This window comes from Chiloscyllium plagiosum, chromosome 26 (assembly GCF_004010195.1).
Source record: "Chiloscyllium plagiosum isolate BGI_BamShark_2017 chromosome 26, ASM401019v2, whole genome shotgun sequence".
In the NCBI taxonomy this organism is placed as follows: domain Eukaryota; kingdom Metazoa; phylum Chordata; class Chondrichthyes; order Orectolobiformes; family Hemiscylliidae; genus Chiloscyllium; species Chiloscyllium plagiosum.
Window position 1 is genome coordinate 18883990 of NC_057735.1, and position 23844 is coordinate 18907833.

Consider the following 23844-nt stretch of genomic DNA (forward strand, 5'->3'; position numbering starts at 1 on the left):
ACTCCCACTCCACCAAGGAGATGCAAGCCCTAGGCCTCCTTTACCTGCCAAACTCTAGCCACCCAATGCCTGGAGGAGGAACACCTCACCTTCCACTTAGGACCCTCCAACCACAATGGGAAAATGTGGATTTAACCAGTTTCCACATTTCCCCTCCACCCCCCCCATCTTATTCCAGTTTCAACCTTCCAAATCTTGAACTGTTCTACCTGTCCATCTTCCTTCTAACCTATCCACTCCATCTGCCTCTCTGACCTATCACCTTCAGCCCCACCACCATCCACCTATTGCATTCCCAGCTACTTTGCTCCAGCCCCACCCCCGTTACATTTATCTCTCGGTCTCCTTGATCCATTCCTCACTCCTGATGAAGGGCTTATGCTTGACATGACCTCCCAACTCCTGTACTCAATACTCTGACCAATAAAGGAAAGCATAACAAACTCCTTCTTCACTATCCTATCTACCTGCAACTCCACTTTCAAGGAACTATGAACCTGCATTCCAAGGTCTCTTTGTTCAACAATACTCCCTCGGACCTTACCATGAAATGCATAAGTCCTGCTAAGATTTGCTTTCCCAAAATACAGCACCTCGCATTTATCTAAATTAAACTCCATCCGCCACTCCTCAGCCCATTGGCCCATCTGATAAAGATCATTGAGCAATGACTGGTTAATGTCACTTATTATGGGTGGTAATCTGATCATAGGGATAAAAGCTGACCTGTTTGTGAGTGTGTTGTGGGCATTACTACTTCTGCTCCTGGTCTGCAAAAACCACTGGAAAACCATTTGTCATCTTCCATGCAACAGTCTTTGCTTCCCTTTAGCTGTTAGTTTTCCTTAGACTTGGGGCAACTGATCAGCCAAATCAGTTACATTAAAAGAAAGAAAACATTTGTGGCACACAATATTATTCAAATGAGATAACTGTCTTCTCGGAATTGAGTTGGTTTCCTGCTTCTCATTTTCCCATTGTTAAGACTTGAAGAGGGAGATGGCATGGGGCAGGGTGACACAAGGTACATGGACACAAGATGGCCGCTGAGCTATCAGTTGGCCAACTTGACACACAAGATGGCTGCCAGATCACAATATGGAGAGAAAGAACAGAGCAGATACAGACACTGCCAGGGGCCACCAGAATGCCAGCACAATGCACTCACAACCCAGTTGATTAGTTTAAGGCAGGTGGGGGTGGGGGCAGTGATTGCACATAAGTAATGAACACTGTCCACCAAAGTATCTGGGTCCAGCCAACATTTCTCATAGAAATGCTAACAGCTTGATACAGACCCAATACGAAATGCTAATAGCCAGGCTGTAGTAATCACTCTTCTCAGGAAGAGCTATTAGCACCCATTACTACAGCAATGGATTTCCATGCAGACACTAAAGCTGACAATTTCTACACTGAAACTGACAATGACCACATGGAAATTAACACGGGCTGCGCTGGAACTGACAAAGACTGTATTGAAGCTATCAATGGTTCTGCAATGATTGCCATAAACAAACCATGTTACAAAGACAATAATGTCATCACTGACCTATTGTGTCACAAGATGTTTAGAAGTTTATTGACATGTGCTCCAGATTGAGAGATGACTCACAGCTGACCACTGTGTTGACCACTCTCCCCAGCGCTCCGGTACTTAACTCTGTCACTGAACCCTGATTCTGATTCCGAGCCTGGTGAATTTCCGCACAACAATTGGCACTATGAGCAGGGTTCTTATTACTGGTCCCTGGTCGAAGGCCACCAACTGGGGGGGTTGGGGTAAGAACCAATTTGTATCTGCAAATGGGAAGAGTCAGACCGGGCCAAGGACACAATTTAAAAGGTATACCGCTTGTAATGTCTGATTTGCTACAGTACTGAGTTAAAGCATTTTTAAGTGCATATCTGTGGAGAATAAGTGTTTAACTGTATTAACTGCTCTAAGAATTTGCTGCTTGTGCTGAAACAGCCAGAGGACAAGGTAATGCCTGTCTCAAAAGTCTGGCCTAAACCAATTGTTAAGGGGGGGTAGTCCCTCCCTCCACGTGAAGGTTGGGATTTGAAGTGGGAATTGAGGTGCCAAGGACACTAGGAGCTATGAAGCACAAGTGTCAAAGTTGGGTAACATTGCACTGTGTAGGGGCAAACAATGCAGAGTCCAATTAGAGTTTAAGTTAAAAGTTGGGTGTTGTCTGTACTTGTAACTTCCAAAGTGGTGATAAAGAGGACCTAATCACTCTGACCAAGAGCCAAACCTCAGTGGAGTGCATTAAACCAAGGTGTGGAACGTGGACACTGTGAGTAACCATGATACCCTGTCAGTCCGCACCACAACAACAGAGCTTGAATAGCAGCGGTGGCCGGAGGGTAAAGAGTCCCACCGGTAGAGAGTACATTCTATTAAACCAGCATTCCCAGCTGACCGGTAGGTACTGACTAGTAGTGGTGGCTGGGAGGGTAGAGAGTACACTTTGCTGGGAGGCTGTTACAGCCGTACGGACAGTGCTGGCACAGTATTATTGGCCGGGGGTAGAGAAGTCCCTACTGGATTAGGAACACTTTACTGTTGGTAGTATCTGGGGTTACACAATCTGCTAAATGGCAGATCAAAGTTTTAAGGGGGATACTGCAGGTTTCCTTATTGAGAAGTACAAGGCAGACAGACAAGTGCTGACAGAGCAAATGAAGAAGAGGGTTGGGTCCCATCCCAGATATTAACAAAACTGAGAGAGTGGGTAGATATGCAGAAACAGAATAAAACAAAAAAAATAGGGGTAATTTAGTACACCAATTAGCAGGCCTAATTGAACAAGTGAGTGCCTCCATGAGTAGGTGGAGAAAGGACCAGGAGCAAGTTAGAGAACGGGAGGGCAGAATAACAAATTTAGAATTCATCTTAGGAAAAATGTGAGAGAGAAATTGACTGTCTCCCATCCTACGAAACTGTCCAGCAGAAGCCACCTGCTCCCTCTGTTGGACAAACTGTGCAGGAGTGTAACTTCACGCCGTTACCAGAGGAGGCACAGAATAGCAACCTAAAGCGGATTATAAACCCTTCACCCCAGGGGAGAGGCAGCAGATTATGGTCTCCCTGGGCAAATTGCAGCTCCGAAGCACAAACACCAGATTCTGGGAAGAGCTGGATAGTGTATGGGTCGGGCACCAACTACACCTGAGGGACATACACCAGCTGGTCCGGGCAGCTTGCCCAGCAGACAAGTGGAGACAGGTAGCTGGCGGACCCGATACCACAGCAGCCCGAGACTTTAGGGGAGGGTTGTGAGCATATGCTGTTGCCCTCACAGCTGAGATAGATGCCCAGCAAGCCCCCTTCGCCACCTTTAAAGAAGAAATCCAGAGGGTGCTAGGAAATGCTCCCATAAACTGGAGCAAGATCACAAACGCTAAGCAACTTAAAAGGGAAGGAACCACTGAATATGGGCAACAATTATTTAAGATCTATTAAGTATGCTCAGGGGAAGCAAACCCAGATCGAGGGGACTGGGCATTCATCCAAGCTTTTAAAGATGGGCTCTCTAGCGCCCACCAAGCCATCCTGAAAATGAGAGTAATAATGTCTGAGGATTATGATGACCTAGTCGGATAGGCCAGTGGGGTGGAGGATGCAGAAGCTCCCACAACAAAGGCAAGACCTGACAAAGCAGCCTACCGAATAGAGGCAAGAGTAGAATAAAACAATCCTGCCACAACTGTGGCTGGCAGGGACGCTTTGCTAGAGAGTGTAGGGTCCCACGCGCAGGAGATAGACCAGGGAACAGTGTAAAGTACTGCAGCCACTACAAAAGAACAGGACACACAGCAGCAAAATGTTGGGAAAAGCGTGAGGCATCCCCAAACACCACCCAAAACACCGAGGAACAACTAGCTGTCCCCATTTGTGAGGGTAAGGGAGAAGGGAGAATTTACGTACCCACAGTAATAGGAGGAAGGAAATGTGAGATGCTAGTGGACACAGGAGCTGCTGTATCCATCACAAATCTACCCTTACCCTACACAAACAAAATGATTCACTTAACTGAGGTAGGAGGGGATAAAGCACCAGCTTACCTAAGTAAAACTACCTTCGTAGAAATAAGTAACATATATCTCCCCATGAGCTTCTATGTATGCCAAAATAACGAGGGCACCATGATGGGCAATGGTCTCATGAAAGAATATAATGTTCTAATCGATTGTTCTAAAGGGAAATAGATTTGGCCCAGACAGGACACCCTGGGAGTGCCGTGTAAAGGGCAGATATGGAAATACAAACGGGGACTCCAGGGTAGATGTGTGCAGCTGGACAGGACCACCGGCCCATGGGGCTGGGCCCCCTAGCCTAGGGAAGGGAAGACCCATTTCACAGGACAGGGATGGGGATGCATTTATGCCCTGGGTTCCCAAAAACGACACATGCATCCAGATTCAGTGCATTTATCAGCACTGTATGGTCACTGGGGGACAGTTTATCTGCACCTACAGCGAGCAGGTAAGCGTGAATGTCACCGCTGGCAGACAGTTCATATGTGGTCAGTGCAATGGCACCCATGACAGCTCTGCCATATGGACATACCCATTCGATACTTACCAGCAAGGGGGATTGGGGGTGACATGGGTGGACAGACAAACAGAAGGACAGGACAATGTCTGTAACCGAGCAGCGACAGGATTTGTTTTCCTATTTCAGGGGATTAACATGACAGATGCCCCAGAACTTCCAAACCTGTTTGTGGTAATGACAACTGCATCCCTTACTGTACCATGTCCCAGCGGGGGACATATTTGGAGAAGGATCATGACCCTCTCCATCAGTCAGGAATTCTGTGCTGACTGGCAGGTCCCCATCACTTTGGGGTCATCAGTGGGATATGGATTTCTGGGATCTCTATCTTTGGGAGGCGCAGCAGGAGTTGTCAGCTCTAAAAACCTAAATTATCTTGTATGTGGTCTGACTATCCTTGGCAACAGTATCTCAAAAGCTCTGGAAGCAATTAACACAGAGTTGGCTGAACTCAGACTCAACACATAGCAAATGCGTTATGCGGTGGATTATCAATTAGCACAGCAAAGGGGAGTTTGTACAATTATTGGTGACAATTGTATTACCCATGTTACTGATGCCTCTTATAATATTAGGCAAACCATCAAGGATATCCAAAACCAGCTAGGCAGGTTTCGATAGGGAACCACAATTACAGACAGCTGGCTAAATTGGTTGTGAGGTAAATCTTGGGGACCCTATTTGGCACACAGGATGGTCTTCCTCATTGCACTCATGCTGGTATTCTGTGTGGGCCGTGGGTGTTTAAAGCCCTGCTGTAAGACGTTTCTTATGAGAACTGTACCAGCAGTGAGTATCACCACGGAAGAGCCCCCAACAAAATTGGCACTCCATGATACCCCTCAGGAGGGGGAGCTCCTAGAGATGACCTACGTCTACATTTAAATTGGGTGGTCTGCGGGAGATCTCCGAAGCCGCCTCCTTGACCACAAAGGGGGCAGTGAAGAGGGAGATGGCACAGGGCAGGATGACACAAGGTACATGGACACACAAGATGACCGCTGTATCACAATATGGAGACAAACAGCAGAGCAGATACAGACACTGCCTGGGGCCACCAAAATGCCAGCACAATGCACTCACAACCCAATTGATACGTTTAAGGCAGGTGGGGGAGAGAATACACATGAGTAATGAACACTGTCCACCAAAGTGTCTGGGTCCAGCCAACATCTCTTATAGAAATGCTAACAGCTTGATACAGACTCAATATGAAATGCTAATAGCCAGGGCTTAATTAATCACCCTTCGCAGAAAGAGCGATTAGCATCCATTACCACAGCAATGGATTTCCATGCAGACATTGAAACTGACAATGTCTACACTGAAACTGACAATGGCCATGTGGAAATTAACAAAGGCTGCACTGGAACTGGCAAGACTGTATCAAAACTATCAACGATTCTGTAATGATTGCCATAAACAAACCATGTTACAAAGACAATAATCTTATCATTGACCCATTGTATCATAAGATGTTTAAAAGTTTCTTGACAGCTCCGGGTCGAGGGAAGACTGACAGCTGACCACTGTGCTGTTGGTATCTTTCTCTCCCCAGCGCTCCAGTATTTCCTTGAGCAATAAACTCTATCATTGAACCCCGATTCTGACTCCGAGACTGGTGTTTTTCCCCACAACAGACTGAAAGCAAGCAGATTCAGGTTGGGTACAGTTTACAAGTCCTTAAAATTATATCATCCCAGCAAGGTGTTAAAATTAACTCTTGAATCTTCCAAGAATGAGAGACTTATAGTCAGTAAGATAATTTCTCCAGTTCTGTCACTTGCTTGAGTGTCTTCTTAGTTTAGCAATATTGTAAGGTTTGTTTTGCATTTACCCATCTCATGCATTGGAATATAATACATCTCTGTGCTGTGCACATACATTTATACTGTCACTCACTTTGCATCTACTTGGATGCTCCGAATATCTGTGCCATGCAGTGCCATGCTCCTTCATTCAGAATACACAGGCTGACAGACGTTCTGTCTTGATTTGTAGTGCAGACAGCAAGTGCGGCAACTTGTCATACTTTCCAGCTTTGATCAATCCAAGATTAGATTAGATTACTTACCGTGTGGAAACAGGCCCTTCGGCCCAACAAGTCCACACCGCCCCGCCGAAGCGCAACCCACCCATACCCCTATATTTACCCCTTTTACCTAACACTAGGGGCAATTTAGCATGGCCAATTCACCTGACCAGCACATCTTTGGACTGTGGGAGGAAACCGGAGCACCCGGAGGAAACCCACGCAGACACGGGTAGAATGTGCAAACTCCACACAGTCAGTCGCCTGAGGCGGGAATTGAACCCGGGTCTCTGGCGCTGTGAGGCAGCAGTGCTAACCAAGATATGTTGATGTACTTTAGAATGCTATTCCAGAGTCACACTTAAAGCGCGTGATAACAACTTGAATGACAAACAAACTGACCTATTGTATCACAAGATGTATAAAAGTTTCTTGACAGCTCCGGGTCGAGAGAAGACTCGCAGCTGATCACTGCTGTTGGTGTCTTTCTCTCCCCAGTGCTCTGGTATTTCCTTGAGCAATAAACTCTAACATTGAACCTCGATTCTGACTCTGAGACTGGTGTTTTTCCCCACAACAGAGTGAAAGCAAGCACTTGCAGGTTGGATACAGTTTACAAGTCCTTAAAATTATATCATCCCAGCAGCTTTAGGTGTTAAAATTGCCTCCTTGAATCTTCCAAGGATGAGAGCCTGATAGTAAGATAATTCCTCCATTTCTGTCACTTGATTGAGTGTCTTCCTAGTTTAGTAATGTTGCAAGGTTTGCTTTACATTTACCCATCTCATGCATTGGAATATGATGTTGTGCCGACCTGTCATACCAATCTGAAGCCCATCTAACCTACACTATGCCATGTACGCCCATATGCTTGTCCAATGACGACTTAAATGTACTTAAAGTTGGCGAATCTACTACTATTTTTAGGCAAAGCATTCCATACCCTTACTACTCTCCGAGTAAAGAAACTACCTCTGACATCTGTCCTATATCTATCACCCCTCAATTTAAAGCTATGCCCCCTCGTGCTCGTCATCACCATACTTGGAAAAAGGCTCTCTCTGTCCATCCTATCTCACCCTCTGATTATCTTATATGTCTCTATTAAGTCACTTCTCAACCTTCTTCTCTCTGACGAAAACAGCCTCAAGTCCCTCAGCCTTTCCTCGTAAGACCTTCTGAGTGGCAACTTTCAAGGATCTGTGTACATGGACACCAAGATCTCTCTGCTCATTTACACTACCAAGAATCTTACCATTAGCCCAGTACTTTGCATTCCGGTTACTCCGACTAAAGTGAATCACCTCACACTTGTCCGCATTAAACTCCATTTGCCACCTCTCAGCCCAGCTCTGCAGCTTATCAATATCTCTGTAACCTACAACATCCTTCGTCACTATCCACAACTCCACCGACCTTAGTGTTGTCTGCAAATTTACTAACCCACCCTTCTATGCCATCATCCAAGTCGTTTATAAAAATGACGAGCAGCAGTGGACCCAACACCGACTCTTGCGGTACACCACTAGTAACTGGACTTCAGGACGAACGTGGATGCTCAGAATATCTCTGCCATGTGCAATGCTCCTTCATTCAGGATACAGAGGCTGATAGATGTTCTGTCTTGATTTTTAGCGCAGATAGCAAGGGCGGCAACTTGTCAAACTTTCCAGCTTTGATCAATCAAGATATGTTGATGTATGGTAGAATGTTATTCCAGTGTCATATCTAAAGCGTGTGATAACAACTTGAATAACAAACAAACTGCACACGTTTCACACGGTGATGTCTGAAAGTCTAAAAAGAGTAACTTATTAATCCAGCAAAGGGGGTCTGTTATTGGCCAGAGGGTGCTGCCACACTCAGTCAAAGGCATTGTCTGATTTCACTCCAGGATTTGGCTTCTGTCAGATGAACACTTAGTGCAGTCAGGATCTGGAGGTCTATGTCTTGCAGTCTGTGGTCAGTCCTGGGATTTGAACGCTAAACATCAAAGGTGATTATCAAGGACCAGTAGTCTTTTGGGAAATGGCAAAGTCAAGCATGAGGATTGGAGCCACCATACTAGAATACAGAGAGGATAATCATTGTGAAGGGGAGCGACTTTAAATACAATCAATGGGGATTGATACAGCATGACAGGGCTCAGGATATTTCAGGAGAGGAGAGACTCAACAATGGTCCCCAACACCTTGGGAGGACAGTACATCATGCTGTTGGTTATTGCTGTGCAGCTCAGCTGGCTCTTGGGATAAATTGGGCAGATGATCAGTCAAATAAATAGGTTGTGTGAGAACATGGGGAGGCTTAAAACTGAAGGAATTGACAAGAACTGCAAAGCAGGGAGGAATATGAAAGTGTGGTGGAGGAAAGGATCACCTAGATAAACAGGCTGCATTTGGAACTCACTCTGTCAAGTGTGATCTAGAAAGCTTCTCACCTTCTAATTCCAATTGTTCATTAGCATTCCCAGAGTGAGTGGAGTAAGTTTGTTTCAATTTGTCTGCAGGAACAGGTTCCATTGTGGTTCATATGAGGTCCTTAAAGGAACAATTGTGTTAATCAGTCACTTTTAGATTTGAGCTTAAAGGCACCTACAGTGACAAAATTCTGCATGTGCTTCTCAGGCATTGACCAGGACAGAATTGTTACAAAGAAGAAGACGGCCATTCGAACCATTGTGTCTGCTTAGATTTGAGCTTAAAGGCACCTACAGTGACAAAATTCTGCATGTGCTTCTCAGGCATTGACCAGGACAGAATTGTTACAAAGAAGAAAACGGCCATTCGAACCGTTATGTCTGCACTGACTTGGCATCATCTGCAATCCTCACTTCCGCCTGACTTGATGTCAGTCTCTTATCTTTCCCCTTAGTCTTGCACATTGTTTCAAGCTAAATAATTATTCAATGCCCTCTTGAATTCATCAATGGCTCCACACATTTCCAGGGAGTGCATTCCATACCGCATCTGCTTGTTGTGTAGAAATGTTTTTTTTCTCATCTCACATTTGCTTTTTTTTGCAAAGCGCTTTCAGTCTATGCATTCTTGATCTTAATTCTGCTCCAGGTGGGAACAGTTTCTTCCTTTTCACTATGTCCAGACTCTTCAAGATTTTGAAAATTTCCTTCAAATCTTTACTCTGCTGTATCTCAAAATTTCCTTCAAATCTTTACTCTGCTGTATCTCCAAGGAAAACAGTCCCAAATCTTTCTTCACAACCGAAGTGATTCATTCCTGAAACCATTCTTATAAATTTCTTCTGCACTCTCTTTTCACTCATCGCACATCTTTCTTGAAGTGTGGTGCCCAGAACTGTATGACCATGTCATTGATCATTCCAAATTCATCCAAGCAATCATTATGAAATAAACATAAATTGACCTTTAAAATGTCACCTGCCGTCAACAATTCCCAAATATATGTGCTCCTGATTCTTAAGTACCCATCAAAGTGAAAGTATTTCAGCTGGTGCATGGTGCAGGAGACACCTTCATTGATGCAACCTTTGAGCAATCTGTGCAGTCTTCTTTAGAGATGTGGTATTAACTGGTGACCATAGGGACTGCAGAGTCTGTGTGGATATGGCTGATGCCTGCAGAAGACAAGAGGGAATTAGTTGTGCAGTAGGAGTGGAACCTTGAACATCTTATGGATATGTTCAGAGTAGTGGTAATAGGGGATCAGCACAGCACATCACAATCTTACGAGGTTGCCATGGCATTCGGGTCTCAACTTACCTGCACGAGTGTACTTGATTAGTCACTTCACGCCCTATGAGAAGATAATTTCAGCCAGCCATCTGTCTTTGCCTTCTCAGCCTTATTATGGGCAATTTTGATCCCGTTATGTAGGAACAGGAGGGATTGAAAGATTTCAAATTGGATAGCATGAGTTTTAATGTGTTTTTTTTAGATTAGATTAGATTAGATTACTTACCGTGTGGAAACAGGCCCTTCGGCCCAACAAGTCCACACCGACCCGCCGAAGCGCAACCCACCCATACCCCTACATTTACCCCTTACCTAACACTACGGGCAATTTAGCATGGCCAATTCACCTGACCCGCACATCTTTGTGACTGTGGGAGGAAACCGGAGCACCCGGAGGAAACTCACGCAGACACGGGGAGAGTGTGCAAACTCCACACAGTCAGTCGCCTGAGGCGGGAATTGAACCCGGGTCTCTGGCGCTGTGAGGCAGCAGTGCTAACCACTGTGCCACCGTGCCGCCCGATGTTATTGCAGGAATGCTATAAGGTGGCTCAAGTTACTAAGGAGGAATTGCAGAGGGCAAGAGGATTAATATTTTGGAGGAATTCAAAGTTTGTGAGAGGATTTGTAGCTCGAGTGCTCGTTGTTGTGGTTCTGTTCGCCGAGCTGGGAATTTGTGTTGCAGACATTTCATCCCCTGTCTAGGTGACATCCTCAGTGCTTGGGAGCCTCCTGTGAAGCGCTTCTGTGTTGTTTCCTCCAGCATTTGTAGTGGTTTGTCTCTGCCGCTTTAGGTTGTCAGTTCCAGCTGTCTGCTGCAGTGGCCGGTATATTGGGTCCAGGTCCATGTGTTTGTTGATAGAATCTGTGGATGAGTGCCATGCCTCTAGGAATTCCCTGGCTGTTCTCTGTTTGGCTTGTCCTATAGTAGTGTTGTCCCAGTCGAACTCATGTTGCTTGTCATCTGCATGTGTGCCTACTAAGGATAGCTGGTCATGTCGTTTTGTGGCTAGTTGGTGTTCATTGATACAGATCGTTAGCTGTCTTCCTGTTTGTCCTATGTAGTGTTACATAGGACAAACAGGAATCCCATGCAAGGCCTGGTATGATATGGTGGTGTGCTGTCTTCTGGCAGTCATGAGGAAAGAGAATGGTCCATCTCTCCCCAGTCTATCCACTAGGACCTCCAGTCCCCTGTTGTCAGTGAGATCCTAAATTGCCCCTCTCAACCATGACTTTTCCAAATGTACAGCAGCCAACTGAACAACAATTCTTGCCTTGAAGCATAATGTGCACAGCTAAGGTTTAAATATGGTGCCTCTGGAATGAATGCCTGATGGTCCCAGCAGTGATAAACATTTTTTCCAATTGCGTTCATCTGTGTGAGGATGTTATCAAAGGATGGGTGCATCTTTAAGTGAGCAGTGGAGAATTGAGTAAGAAAGTTTGCCAGGCCTCTCAAGGGTAAACTCCATGAAGCTCCCCAAAATTAAAACTTTGCCAAGATTCAGTTCCATATTTTGAAAGCATTCTTTATGAGTATTATATCATGCTCTTGGCATCATATAATGCAGTCACCCTTAATGTCACTACAGGTCCTTCTGCTGTAATGTGACAGTTATGTTCCTCATCTGTGTGCCTACTAAGGATAGCTGGTCATGTCGTTTTGCGGCTAGTTGGTGTTCATTGATACGGATCGTTAGCTGTCTTCCTGTTTGTCCTATGTAGTGTTACATAGGACAAACAGGAATCCCATGCAAGGACTGCACAAAACACTACATAGGACAAACAGGAAGACAGCTGATGATCCGTATCAATGAACACCAACTAGCCACGAAACGACATGACCAGCTATCCTTAGTAGCCACACACGCAGATGACAAGCAACATGAGTTCGACTGGGACAACATTACTATTATAGGACAAGCCAAACAGAGAACAGCCAGGGAATTCCTAGAGGCATGGCACTCATCCACAGATTCTATCAACAAACACATCGACCTGGACCCAAAATACCAGCCACTGCATTGGACAGCTGGAACAGACAACCGGAAGCGGCAGAGACAAACCACTATAAATGCCGGAGGAAACAACACAGAAGCACTTCACAGGAGGCTCCCAAGCACTGAGGATGTCACCTAGACAGGGGATGAAATGTCTGCAACACAAATTCCCAGCTCGGCGAACAGAACCACAATGTTTTGGAGGGATGTGGTGGGTGTGACCTGTTGAGGCAGGATGCTGCATGCAATATTGAGAATGGTTGGTCATGAGCCTTAAGAGATGGCTGCTATAGAAGACATAAGAGCAAAATAGCAACTTCCCCTCAAATTTTCTTCCTGTTTGTTTGGGCCCCCAGGGTTCATGCACACAGCAGGGACAACCACAACCTGAATTCAATGCTGCAGTCAGCATGCTGATGCTGATCACGTGCTTGAAACCTTGGAGCTGCTGAGTGCTTGTGCAGCCATGCAGTTTTGAGGGAATGCTCTGAGTCAGTAGAAAGAAGGTGGTGACACTCAAACTTGTGAAGCATACTACATCATTCACCTTCTCTCAACATCATTGCTGATCCTTCTGAAATGCTGATACCACAGCAGCCCAGGTATCAGCTTTGGACCAGGCTGGTATGATATGGTGGTGTGCTGTCTTCTGGCAGTCATGAGGAAAGAGAATGGTTCATCTCTCCCCAGTCTATCCACTAGGACCTCCAGTCCTGTGTTGTCAGTGAGATCCTAAATTGCCCCTCTCAACCATGACTTTTCCAAATGTACAGCAGCCAACTGAACAACAATTCTTGCCTTGAAGCATAATGTGCACAGCTAAGGTTTAAATATGGCGCCTCTGGAATGAATGCCTGATGGTCCCAGCAGTGATAAACATTTTTTCCAATTGCGTTCATCTGTGTGAGGATGTTATCAAAGGATGGGTGCATCTTTAAGTGAGCAGTGGAGAATTGAGTAAGAAAGTTTGCCAGGCCTCTCAAGGGTAAACTCCATGAAGCTCCCCAAAATTAAAACTTTGCCAAGATTCAGTTCCATATTTTTGAAAGCATTCTTTGAGTATTATATCATGCTCTTGGCATCATATAATGCAGTCACCCTTAATGTCACTACAGGTCCTTCTGCTGTAATGCGACAATTGTGTTCCTCATCAACCTCAAACTATAGAAAATCTCACTGCAGAAACTCGCTAATAGAAAATCGCACTACCTGTTCAGTAGAAAGTTTGTGTTATCCAAGCAATGTCCACAATTTATCAATCACATTGTAGCCAATTTGCACTGATGAAATATGCATGATAGTAGAATGACCTGTGTTCAGTAACTTTGAGATGGTTGCATCTGTATTTGTTGTCAATCACTATTTGTAAATTAAGTTAAGGAAGATATCAGAAGTTGAGAAAGAAAATGACACTATTAGCTAGTTTAGTACCTACAATGCAAGCTTAATCATTGACACACTTTATGTACTCTTCAAGGTACGACAGGTATTGTTATCAGTTGTATTATTGTTATTTGTGTTGGAATTGGTGGTGCTGCTGGATTATCCTTTTATAATAAGAAACGGTAAGATACTTTTATTGTCACGACTACTGTGCATCTTCTGGAAATCTATAAACACACCCTGCTTTGTTTTTTCTTACATCTTTTATTGTCTATTTCCCATTACTTTGCACTTTTTTCCTGGCTTTTGATTCACTGCCGCAAGATTGGCTTTGAGAAATGTGCTAAATAAATCTACTTTTCTCATAGAGGTCATTCATTAAATTTAATTTGTATGTTAACAACTGACCAGAGGATTTCTTCCCAACAAGCTCAAACCAACTGTCTTAATTTTTAACCCCTATGAAAATGTAAATGATTGGCTTGCAATGATTTGTTTTCATTTTTGGTTGGTTTCCTTCACCTGCATTTTCCAAGTACTGTTATGAAGCTTGAAGTCACTTTGAAGGTGTTGTCACTGTGATATTTCAAAGTTGAGTTATTTATTATGTTGTATGTATGATGATATTTATACTTTACAAATTTATCAACATTATTACATATTCATTCAATTTTCATTTATGTTTAACATCTTTTGTCTTTGCAGACAGCGTACCATGTGTAAGAAGGTTCACATCAACCCTCAACCCAGTGAAAACCAAGTGGAGGCCAATGTTAATGAGTACCATGATCACCCAGCAGGATCTTTAATGAGGTCAAACTTATGATTATAGAAGGTAAACCTGCTTTAAATGCTTTCAATATTATTCTAGTATGCTGTTAATTGGGCAATTTTTAATCCCTTAACTAACTTTACTAAAAGAGACTTCCAGGTAAATATTTCATTACTGTTTCTGGAATAGTTCTATGCACCAACTGCCTGTGATTCCTTAAATAAATATGATGAACATGCTTCATAAAAGTGCTTTATTGACTGTGAAACACCTTGTCTCATCAACATTACGGAACACACTACAAAAATCTAACTTCTGAAATAAAAATCAAAATTGCTGGAGAAATTTAGGTTTGGCAGCATCTCTGGAGAGAAAGCAGAGTAAACGTTTTGAGTCCAGTAACCCTTCCTCAGGACCTAAGTGCGTTCTTCCTAGTCTAGTGATTGAGCCAACTAATCGTGGCACCATGGTGCAGAATGTCATTCAAGTAATGGCGCAGAAGGAGATGTAGTGATGTGGCAGTAGAGAACAGTATTGTCAGGTTGGTTGGCATTTCTTGTTGCAGCAAATTGTGAAAATCTAGAAGGTTCTGTTGTCTTTACGGTGCCAATGTTTGAGATATCTGCTGGAGAGATATCTACAGTGGGAAGGGGGGCATCCAGTTATTTTATATGTAGGTATCAGCAATATAGATAGGACTAAGAAAGATGTTCAGAGAAAAATTAGGCAGGTAATGATAGCCGAGATGAGTTAATAAACCATATCTGGGATTGTTTCTTAAAAGAGCATGTTCTGGAACCATGACAGAGCAGGCTGTACTTGACCTGAAACTGTTTAACAATTCAGGGTTAATTAATACTATGAGTATGAAGTTAGTTTAAGTTAGTCGTGATCATAATAATTGAATTCAAGATTCTATTTGAGAGAGGGAAAAACAGGGCCAAGACTGGAATTTAAAACTTAAGAGCAACTATAGAAATATAGAAAATAGGTGCAGGTGTACGCTATGCGGCCCTTTGTCCTGCTGTGCCATTCGGTCTTGTGCACTTTTACAAAGATCCAAAGTTATCCTTTTTCAAACTACTGTTTTCCAGATGTTTTCCTTGATGGATTCACATAGATTTTTGTATCAGCTGCTAAACACCCAATCTATTATTAGCATGACAATTTGCCCTTATTTACATTTTTTTCTTTATGTAAAACCAAACTAAGGCCATAGAAATAGGAACAGGGTAGGCCATTTGGTCCCTCAGACCTGCACTGCCATTCAATAGGATCATGGCTGATCAAACATTCCACATGTCAGCTTTCCTGCCTTTCCCTGTCACCCTACTGATAAAAAATCATTCCTGATGAAGGGCTTATGCCTGAAACATCGATTCTCCTGCTCCTTGGATGCTACCTGACCGGCTTTGTTTTTCCAGCACCACACTCTCGACTCTGATCTCCAGCATCTGCCATCCTCACTTTCTCCCTGATAAAGAATCTATCCATCTAAGCCTTAAATATACAAAAGCACTGTTTCCACAGCTGTCTGTGGTGAAGAGTTCTAAAGACACTCTCCCTGATAAAGAATCGATCCATCTAGTCTTAAATATGCAAAAGCACTGTGTTCCCACAGCTGTCAGTGGTGAAGAGTGCTAAAGATACTCAAACATCTGACAGAAGAAATTACTCCTCATCTTAGTCATAAATTGGCACTCTTTTATTCTGAGACTATGCCCTCTAGTCCTAGACTCTCCCATGAGCGGAAATATCTTCTGTGCATTTATCCTGTCAGACCCTTTTAGAATCCAACATGTTTCAATGAGATCACCTCTTATTTTTCTGAACTGAATAACTGAATCTATTTAGCCTTTGCTAATAAGTCAAACCCTTTATACTCAAGATAATCCTAGTGAACTTCCACCAATAAAATGATATCATTCCTTAAATAAGGTGATCAAAACTTCTTGTGGTACACACATGTGCTCTCACCATCACTCTGTTCAGTTCCCTACTCTCATACTCCAGACCTTGTTATATAAGGGTCAGTGTTGTATTAGCCTTTTTGTTTACCTGCTCCACCGATGCACTAGCTTTCTCTCGTCACTCCAACTACATCACTTCCTCCCCCTTCCCACCAATAGCTGTCATGTTTTTCTCACACTCATGTGTCATGCACAAATACTTTGTATTGTTAATTTCTGCAGCTTTTGTCCATTTAAATAATTTTCTATGCTTTTGTTCTCACTTCCAATGAACAACTTCATATTCTCCCATACTATACTCTATTTGCCAATTTACTGAACCTGTAAACTATCTGTATACCTCTCACTAAGATTATGAAGTTGAAGGCGTGTACTGTACCTTTAAGAGAGAGTGAATGCTGTTCTGAACTGAGAGATTACAAGCACCTGGGTATATGACTGAATGGCAGTCACAGAGTGTACTGGAAAATTGAAAATATTAACATTTGGCTGTTAAGTGGATACCTGAGTTTTGGTTGTTTTCACAACAATTCAAATTTAACCATTGTAAATTATGCCCAGGATACCAGAAGCCAATGGAATTTGAATTTTATTGTTTTGACACTTGGAAACCAATCAAATCATAAGAATTTAATGTGTCATGGGGGGTGGGGGGAGGGTATAAGACTCGGTATTTTGAAAATTATGGGGAAAGCAACTCTCATAGAGAGAGAAACCGGTGAGGAGCTAACTGCAAATCTAACATCTTGCTCTCAAAGAAATTAGAAAGCACTCTCTATTAAAGGCACCTTTTCATGTGAAACATATTCGCAGTAAAAAGAAAGAAGATGACCCAGGGAGATCAATAGCTAGAAGAGTGAAGACATGGAAGAAGATAGAGACTGTGTGGTTTTGAGATTAAGTTAATATAATTTTAATAAGTGTCTTATTGGAATAACAAATTTTTAGATAATAAGTAGTTAAGAGAAAGGGGGGCTTGGATTTGTGAATAATTTTGTTTGTTCACTTAGAGTTAGAGAAATCAATTTTTTTTAAATGGTGGAATTTGAGAATACTCTGTTACTTACATTTTAACAGATTATGAGGTGAAGCAAGTTTTTCTGGCTATTTGGTTTAGTTAATAGAGGGATTCAACCTTCCGCGTCATGGCGAGATAAAGGGATAAGCCCAGTAGATGTATCACCAAAGATGAATTTTTAAAGAATTAAATCTTTCATAATCAAAAATAGGAATTTATTCAATTAAAATAAAAAAAACACCAAGCTGATTCACCAGAGCAACTTTGCTGACGCAGCATAGCTAAGGCTAGAATCATAAAATAACACAAAACAAATCATTTAACATATTTCTTTTTGAGTAATTCTTTCACGGAGCTTTTAGGTTCATTCCACATGCTTTCTCTTTCTCCTGTTGCTTGCACCCAGCCTCGCCAGGAGATCTTTTAATTTTTCTCATAGTATGTGGATATCATTGAGTAGACAGTATTTATTACCCATCCCTAATTTCCCAGAGGGCAGTTAAAAGTTTATGACATTGCTGTGCATCTGGAGTCACAAAAGGATCAAATCAGGTAAGGTAGGCAGATTTCCCTACCAAAAGGAATGAATGAACCTTTTGGGGTTTTTTTTAAACAAAATTAACAGTGGTTTTGATCAAATTTTTACTTAAATCAAATGTTGCCATCCACTGGTGAGACTGAAATCCACTTGCTCAGAGCATTAGTCCGGGGTTCTGTATTACTCATCTAATGTCATTTCTACTACACGACTTCCTCCCCCTTCTCATTTTCCACCTGTGATGACTTGTCACACTCACTTGTCTTGCACCATCCTCACACACCCACTGCAGTTCATCCACAACACCCATTTAGAGTCAAAGAGTCATAGAAATATACAGCACAGGAACAGAAACATTGGTCCAACTCATTCATGCTAACCAGATATCCCAACCTAATCTAGTCCAAAGTTAAAAATCACACAACACCAGGTTATAGTCCAACAGGTTTAATTGGAAGCACACTAGCTTTCGGAACGACGGTCCTTCATCAGGTGGGAGACCAAACTAGTGTGCTTCCAATTAAACCTGTTGGACTATAACCCGGTGTTGTGTGATTTTTAACTTTGTACACCCCAGTCCAACACCGGCATCTCCAAATCATAATCTAGTCCATGCCGTCCAGATATCGCAACCCAATCTAGTGCCACTTGCCAGCACCCAACCCAAATCCCTCCAAACCCTTCCTATTCATATACCCATCTAGATGCCTTTCAAATGTTGGAATTGTTCTCGCCACCACAACTTCCTCTGGCAGCTCATTGCATACATGCACCACTCTCTGCGTGAAAAGGTTGCCCCTTCGATCTCTTTTATATCTTTCCCCTCTCATCCTAAACCTATGCCCCCTAGTTCTGGACTCCCCACCCCAGGGAAAAGACCTTGTCTATTTATCCTATCCATGCCCCTCATGATTTTATAAACCTCTATAAGGTCACCCCTTAGCTTATGACACTCCAGGGAAAACAGCCCCAGGCTATTCAACTTCTCCCTATAGCTCAAATCCTCCAATCCTGGCAACTTCCTTATAAATCTTTTGTGAACCCTTTCAAGTTTCACAACATCCTTCTGATCGGAAGGAGATCAGAATTGCACGCAATATTGCAAAAGTGGCCTAAACAATGTCCTGTACTTCAACAACAGGACCTCCCAACTCCGATACTCAACACTCTGACCGATAAAGAATCACATACCAAACGCTTTGTGCTCTATCCTATCTACCTGCGACTCCACTTTCAAGGAGTTATGAACCTGTACTCCAAGGTCTCTTTGTTCCCTAGGAGACTATGCTGTAGTATACAATGTGTAGTACTGAAGGATGATAATGTCAGCTTGTACGAGAGACATAGCTGCAAATTGAGGGTTGATAGATTTAAGACAGATGTCAGAAGAATGTTCTTTACTCAGAGAGAGATAAGAGCATGGAATGCCCTGCCTACCAATGTACTTAAGTCAGCAACATGAGAGAGATTTAAACAATCCTTAGATAAGCACATGGATGATGATTGGATAGTATAGGGGACTGGGCTTAGATTACTTCACAGGTCGGTGCAACATCGAAGGCTGAAGGGCCTGTTCTGTGTTGTATTGTTCTATGTTCTACGTTCTAAGTATGATAAACTAGCAATGTAATTCTGAAACTGTTGTAACGATCTTTTTAGAAATATTGTAAACATATGTTCTTAAAAACAATATGAATGCACTTTTCACCAAATTTACTATGCTAATATATCAGATGATTGTAGCCATTCTCATTGCTCTTGTGTAGCATTTGTTACGACATGGGATAAACCCTCTTGTTTAATTTTGACAAGCACCATAGAAAAGGTTTACCTCGTGCAGTAACCTATGAAAATTCGAGAGCCCAAAAACTATTTAGTAAAAATTACAAACTTCATTTCTTAAAGTATAACAGAGAATAATTAACAAACAACTATTTACAACTCCTTCCTCTAACCTATCTTTTACCTTCCCCCTTCTATAATACTAGTTTGATAAACCCCCCCCGATAAAGATTTACCAAAATTCAAATTTTCAAAATCAGCCAAATGTTGAATCTTTTGTTTATATCTTTCTCTGTCTTCTTTTCTTTTTCTTAGGGATTTCTGTTTCACAGGTTACTGATTGATGAAAGTACCTTTAAGAGAGTAATACTCCGGGCAGTCTGCAGATGTTGGTGGCATGATAGTTCTCCTCCCAACTGTTCAATTTTCCCCGATTGTATACTCTCAAAGGGTTGGATTGTGTCATTGGCTTTTAAGATTGTCAAGATACTAAATTTAAAATTGATTAGAGTTGGTATTTTTCGGGTTGTAATTTAAACTGATTAGCTTAATTCGAATTTCCTTTGTCGTCTCCAGGCAACCAGCTAATCAAGTTGTTTGACCAAATGTTACATTATACCTTGTTCAGAACACTTCTTGCTGTGTCAGGTAGTTCGGCTAGCTTTTAACTCTCTTAATGATACAGTACACCCACATCTTCATAACACATTATTTAATAACTGTACTCAGCAATTCTCAACCCCGTGGCCAACTATTACTTGCTAGAAGGTGTAAGTAGGCTCAGTAAGTTTGTTTTATGACATTATATTTGAAGCCTGGTTGTGCACCAGGTCAAATGTTGCCAGACCAGAATAGACTTTCACAGTAGGTGTGGGAAAAGAAAAGCTTCTGAAGGTTTTTAAGTAGAATAGGTGATTCTTCATTGGAAATAGAATCTCACTATTATAAATTATTGTCTCTACATTATCACCTATCTGATCAACTGTTAAAGAAATCACAGCTGCAAGGATGGTTTGTTGCACCAAATGTTCACATAGCTGATCTGCTGAATGTGATGTTTTGCTTGCTTAATGCCTTCACCTTCCTCTGAAGAATACTGCTGTTGCTTTCCCAGCTCTTCAGGATCGATCATGTACCTTCTTTGTTTTTCCCAGTTGGGCAGAGCACATTGCACAAAGATGCCGTGGCACAATGGAATGTAGTGTGAAGCTATCTCCCACCCACACACCACCACTGGCATTCACACTTCATCTTCAACAGGCCATGATGGTGTCTAAGAATTATTTTCCATCTCTGAGCTCATTAGTAATTACATAAGGTTCCTAAGTTAAATTAAGATTCCATTTCATTTTTATTTGGTCGAAAGTAGCAATTTACCAGAATTATAGAGTGTTTTTTTTTAATGTTGCATTTCTGCTATGTCCCATTTTGAACCAGGATTTCTTGTGCCATGGTGCCCACCTAAATAATGTTGATACTCTTAATCCAAGGAAACAAGCCAGGAATAGCTGTAAACCAGCATTAAATGAATTATTTTTACCTGCTGCACCGCTGGGCATGATTTCTAACTAACAATTACTGAATTAGATCTACAGTTAACAATGACTCTTGCTTTTAAACATCCCAGAGGATTAATAAATCCAAGAACAGCATGGTGCAAGTATCCAATCCAAGTCTGGGTGGTGAGAAAGGTTGTGGTTTGGAAAATTGAAAGGAATGGGTGAATTTGATTACTTTATTGTAATTTTTTTTTAGAAAGTTTGTTGCTTATTTTCAATATCTAATTGAAAAGTGATTTCAATTGCTGCAAAGAAGGTGTGTAATTGTTTCAAACGATATTTTGTAGTAAACAGATACAAGTGCGCCATCATGTGATTAATGCCTGTAATTAAGCAGTGACAAGTAATGTAAATGAAGACAGAAGTGTGTAATTGAGAAAGTAAATGCAAATACACAGCAACTCATATGAAGTTTTCTGAACACGGAAGATATTTATGCCAAATAAATGGCTTTGACAGATAGTCTTTTCACAATGTAAGGTTGACGCCCAGTCTTGTTGACAGAAAATACAATTTCAGGAAATACTGAAGGCTTCATTGAAAGGAAGAGAGTTGACGTCAGTGTGCCCAAAAAGCTGAACAGAGTCACAATTTTTAAAAGATCAACCTTTCTGCAAGGAGATTAAAGCATCTTAAATATTCACAAAATTTTATTTTGAAAACAAAACAAAACATTCTTTCTATGCATTCCTCATATTTGTTAAATTCATCTCAACTATTCTACATAGACCATATAGAGGAATAAAACTATTTCAAATAGCAATAATGCTAATACTACAATTAATTTTTAAAACATTCATTGATGTGGTGAGGGCATAGCTGGCCAGGCAAGCATTTATTCCCATCCCTAAGTGCCCAGAAGGTAGTTTAAAGGTCAACCATATTGCTGTGGCTCTGGAGTCACATGTAGGCCAGACCAGGTAAAGATGGTAGCTTCCTTCACTAAAGGGCATTAGTAAACAAGATGGATTTTTTCCAACAATCGATTCAAGGTCATCTTTAGATTCTTAATTTCAGATTATTTTTGACTGAATTCTAATTCTGCAATCTGCCCTGATGGGATATGAACCTAGGACCCAGAGCATGATCTGGATCTCTAGATTAAAGTACCACTAGTCTATCACCTCCCCTTTGAGAGGAGATTAAATTCACACACTTATAATTTGAGTTTTTTAATGTGATTAAGATTATGATAAGCAATATTGAATTATTAATTCAAACTGGTATGATGTTGAAAGTGTAGGAAAGTTTAAAGGTTATTTACATCCACATACTGCTCTACGTTTTAAAGAAGTCTCAGACTAAGAATTTCATGTTCAGTTTCAAGAAGCTGATATTTTACCTTTATCACATTATCTTCCTTGATGACTTGACATCCCACTGCAATCATTTATTTGAAAATAAAAAAAGGAGAAAATATTGCATGAAGAATTAAAGCCTGTTGTTTGCAGTTTTGTATGAATACACAAACATGGATTTTGCCCTTATAATGTACTAATAAACCTTGAGTGAGTATTATGCCTCTGCATAATTAAGCATACCTTTAAGTATTTATGGTGGCCTGCAAATTAAAAATCACAAATTACTTGATGATGTCATAATACAGGGCCATTGTAGCAGTAGCTTTCTTGACATTGTTTTAACTCGACGTTTGGCTGCAAGACTTGCATATAATTTTGACGATTATGCTGCTGGCATATGGGAGGAGTGCTTAAGGGGAAAATGGGTCACAACTGTAATTTTCTACGTATTCATTTTAAAGATGGAGGTGGAGAATTTAACTTTTAGTTCTGTTCGAAATAAGTCTCCAGCATTGCCAGGACAAAAGGGAATTATTTTTTAAACAAAACTAAGGCAATACAGCTCGACAATTCTCCCCAGAAATTTTCTTCTCACACAATGACGCTTTGCAGAGGTATGTGTAATTCCTACGTTTTGTGTTCCTTTTGCCATGTCATCTTTGGTTCTTTTGCCAATCACCAACAATGCATTTTATCAGCCATCAACCATTCAAAACATTGACTCCAACACCTTTATCAAATCTCCTTCAACCTTTTCTGCTCTAATGAGATTGATCCCAAGTTATCTAGTCTCCGTAACTACAATCCTTCATCCTAAAACTATTCTAATAAAAGTCTTCTGCACCTTCTCAGAAGCCTTCTTGTCTTTTAAGTGTGGTTACTGTAAATACAATGGACATGTAGAGTAAAATCAGTGTTAAAACACTTTTCCTTGTCTTTATATTCTCTGTTATAATCCTTCATCCTAAAACTATTCTAATAAAAGTCTTCTGCACCTTCTCAGAAGCCTTCTTGTCTTTTAAGTGTGGTTACTGTAAATACAATGGACATGTAGAGTAAAATCAGTGTTAAAACACTTTTCCTTGTCTTTATATTCTCTGTTATAATATTTATAGTACCCAGAATCCCACATACTTTATTGAATGTTGTATTAATTTTCAAAAATTTGTGAACAAGCACAAATTGGTGTTATTTGACATGTATTGCTTCT

The 23844-nt window shown here is 41.6% G+C and overlaps 1 protein-coding gene across 4 annotated transcripts in view; it reads left to right on the plus strand.

Moving 5' to 3' along the window:
- LOC122563174 (sushi, von Willebrand factor type A, EGF and pentraxin domain-containing protein 1-like) overlaps positions 1–23469 on the plus strand; it is a 51130-nt gene extending 27661 nt beyond the window's left edge. For 3 of the 4 annotated variants that reach the window (XR_006315506.1, XM_043716683.1, XM_043716682.1), the window contains exons 4-5: positions 14400–14529; positions 23096–23469. Coding sequence is in view for 2 of the 4 variants with exons in the window: in XM_043716683.1 (XP_043572618.1) it covers positions 14400–14520 (121 nt within the window). In the remaining 2 variants the exon portion in view is untranslated. Of the gene's footprint in view, positions 1–13314; positions 13877–14399; positions 14530–23095 lie in introns of those variants that run through there. The other variant, XR_006315507.1, reaches the window with a different exon arrangement.
- Positions 23470–23844: the final 375 nt, after the last annotated feature.